The 3558-nt window shown below is 39.5% G+C and overlaps 1 protein-coding gene across 2 annotated transcripts in view; it reads left to right on the forward strand.

Annotated features, from left to right (window-relative positions):
• Positions 1 to 697: 697 nt before the first annotated feature.
• Positions 698 to 3558, forward strand: part of slit2 (slit guidance ligand 2) — a 125902-nt gene continuing 123041 nt past the window's right edge. Inside the window, exons 1-2 of one of the 2 annotated variants that reach the window (XM_015388575.1) lie at positions 698 to 1545; positions 2254 to 2325. In XM_015388575.1, coding sequence (XP_015244061.1) covers positions 1331 to 1545; positions 2254 to 2325 — 287 coding nt within the window. In that variant the 5' untranslated portion in view covers positions 698 to 1330. The remainder of the gene's footprint in view (positions 1546 to 2253; positions 2326 to 3558) is intronic. The other variant, XM_015388574.1, reaches the window with a different exon arrangement.

The raw sequence follows: 3558 nt of genomic DNA on the forward strand, positions 1-3558 counted from the left end.
TGTCACAAAGACCGACATGTCGAACACCCAATAGATGAGATGAATCCCTGAAACTCAAAGCCTAAAGAATTTGTCCAATATACATCAAATTTAGATGGATTAGAAGTAAATTATGCATGGGTGTGTAAATATTTGCATATTTTTAATTAGCAAGGGCATTAGGGAAATCTAATCTGTCTACAATGATGTTTTTTTGGAAAATATAGACTTTGAACTCATTCATTTTCCTGTTGGGGCAGCTTGATTAGTGTAGACTTAGATTGTGATTAGTGTAGATAGGCTACTACACTGATTGTATGCACTTACTTATTTTCTGTATCAACGAGTATTTGAGCAACAGTCAACAAGTATTTGGAGAGCAAACCTTGGTCACACAAAAATATGTTTTTGTTCACACACACACTGTCCTGTCCATCCTTTAATAGTAGGGTGCAAAATCCACATTTTGTAAAGTATATTTATTTCCTTCTAAATGACATGTTGCAGGTGACTAGAATCTGCAGTGGGAATAAGTCCTCTTCCGAGGTCAAACTGTTGCTGTTTGACCGACAGCCAGATTGAAACCTCCACCTTGAAGGAATACGCAGAGAGTGCGCGCGCGTGTTTGTGTGTATGGGAGCCAGGCAGCGCGCGAGGAAAAGAGAGAGAGGGGGGGAGAGAGAGGGAGAGATGCCACAGACGCAGTAGACGTGCCCTCTCCGGTCTGCTTGCCTTTCTCCTCTCACACTACAAAGAGCAGCGCTTTGACGCACCACACAGAGTTTGAATATAGTATTGCGCTCTGGTCTCTCGCCGTGTTTTTGCTACTCTTTCTACTTCTAATCGATCTTCCATTCAGTCGGAACCTGAATATCTTCACCACTGCAGAGTTTTGAAGAAGAACCTGGCGCAGCTGCTGCGCAGGAGGCGTGCTGTGAATTAATATCCAAATATACCTGGAGTTTGCGTTAACGCGCTCAAGGAAAGCACCTGGATCAGATCAAGGAGCAGCCGATTTCCCCGGTAAAGACGCACTAACCCAGGAGGATTCTGGGCACCGCATGCCGGGGACATGTGGAAGTTTGCGCCGCTGTAGCGCAGCCACACAGCCGGTTCATCTCTATCGGAATCAAACTATTACTTCAGACGCTCTGAGAGGACCCAGATGTTAAAACTGAACCTAGTTTTTCTTCTCTTAGCAAAACTAACATAAACAGGAAGGACACGAACAAACATAAAAGAAACAGAGGGCATCCCGTTGCTTGCGGAGTTTGGTAACCTGCTTCGGAAACTCCGAAGCTTCTCTTTGTATTTTACGGGTCTCGTATCGGCTGATCATTGCGCCGCAGACATGGTGGGATTAGTGCGCTCTGTTGGCCTTGTCCGTTCCTGGGAGACTGAACCGAGGCTACTGCTGCTGGGGACCGCTCTGCTCCTGGTCCTGTTGAGCAAAGCGGACGGTCAGCCGTGCCCCCCTCCATGCTCCTGCACTGGGACCACAGTGGACTGTCACGGCCAGGGACTGCGCAGCGTCCCCAGGAACATCCCCAGGAACACAGAGAGACTGTAAGTTTAGGGAAACCAGCTCCCTTATGATTAAATATTTTAAAAACAAAATTATAATTACACTATTTATGATATAGAAAGGATTTAACCTAATAAATCTGATTTCTTACAGTTTGTTTACAGGTTATTATTCTTTTTTTAAACTATATTAAATCAATTTATAGTAAGCAAACCAAAAGGATGCTAAATAATATAATTATCCAAAAGGATAGAAAATTAAGCAAATGTTTCCAAAACATCTAAATAACAGGGCTTTATATAATTCCTTTCAAATACAATGAAACGCACAAGATTTCCAAGCTGATAAATACATATATATATATTTTATTAAGCCATTCAGAATAATTTCTTCCAGTGTTGAGGGTTGGGGGGTGCCGCTGTGGTCTTGCTGGTGGTTTCGCACTGTTGCACTAACAGAGCCTCTGTCAACCACGTCGGTTTGTGTGGAAACCAGCGAGTTAATCAAAAACGGATTTGGACAAGTGGGCTTTGACTCAAACAGGCCTCGTTTTACCAGCGGAGTCCCTGTGATGGAACTTGTTTGAACAGTTTCACTGCACCAGAACCTTCTCCATTTATTTTTTATTGTCTAGTTTAAGCTCAAATGACAATTAAGATTGCATAAAAAACAGACAAACCAACAGAAACTAAGTCTGTTTGAGTTCATGTATTTTAACACTTTGTTTCTTCCTTTTTTTAAATGTCTAGGGATCTGAACGCAAACAATCTCACAAAAATCGCCAAAGGGGATTTTGCAGGACTGAGGCATCTGAGAGTCCTGTAAGTTTATTTAATGATGTTTTTTGTTATATTTTCTTTCTGTTAGTCTTTTTCACAGACTAAAACATATTGCCTACATGATCTATTTTATCATGTCCTCTCCTGGCCAACAGTATAGTGGCTCTGTGTGTCTTATAGTATCCTAGCAGAAATGGCATTTTGATCTATTTTCAGCTGAATTCAGACTGGTTTTCTGGTCATTCTAGCACTTTTCCTTTCTCAATCTGAAAACTATCATGAGTTTACTTGGCCCTGTATTTGGGACCCTTCCTTTTAATTTTTAAATTCTTATCAAGATTGTCTCTGTACATTTCTCTTCATAATGCAACTGCTTTTGGCATTTACTTAATCATATGTAGTTACTTTAACACAATTGTTTCATGTTAGCAGGATAGGACATAAAACAATTGTCTTAAAGTAACTAAATATGATTAAGTAAATGCACAAAGCAGTTGCCTTAATTTTTTCAGTCTTCCAGTACCTTATGCAGAGAAGCTACCTGACAACATGATGCGGATTCCTCAAAGCTTTACTTTTGGTGTAGCATTTCTAGGGTGATGTGCAGTGCCACTACTTTTCAAATGATAATGTTTGCAGTGACAAATAGTTCATTTATGTGTGAAATCTAAATATAATGTATTCATTCCAGTATTACATTGACTTGTTTAAATATTCTGCAACAAACTTTAAATCATCATGCATTTTCTTCATCAGTGAAGTCGTGTGCAGTGAGTACATCGCAGCTATAATGGGGTTCAGTACATTACTTCTTTAGTGCATTGTTCTTTAGCTATTTTCTTAAGAACAACAGTGGCTGATGATATGGTCTCTCTAAAAATCTCTATAAGTGGTCTGTGGCTCAAAACTCTAATGATGTTTTCTTGACTCTTTGTAATTTTTATCTTATGTAGCCTCTGGTTGATTCAATTATGACATGATAGTGTTCAAGATGACCTTTAGAATAAGCCCAACACTATTCTCCTAAGTTTGTTTTGCACCAAGTATGTTATGAATGTTTTCAGAGACTTCCCTGCTTGTATCCATCATTAGATGTTTCTAATGCAATATCTTGTTAAGGAAACCTTTTTTTATGGTCATTCATTTGGACAAACCTGTTATTATACAGGAGCAGGTATTGTTTTTCTAGGGGATTTTCTTCTCAGTAACCAGGGTTGAATTATTGTTATTTTTTTGATGAATCACTTATTAATAGTAAAAGATTCCTTGAAGGCA

This window comes from Cyprinodon variegatus, unplaced genomic scaffold, assembly GCF_000732505.1.
Source record: "Cyprinodon variegatus isolate N-32 unplaced genomic scaffold, C_variegatus-1.0 Scaffold428, whole genome shotgun sequence".
NCBI classification, from domain to species: domain Eukaryota; kingdom Metazoa; phylum Chordata; class Actinopteri; order Cyprinodontiformes; family Cyprinodontidae; genus Cyprinodon; species Cyprinodon variegatus.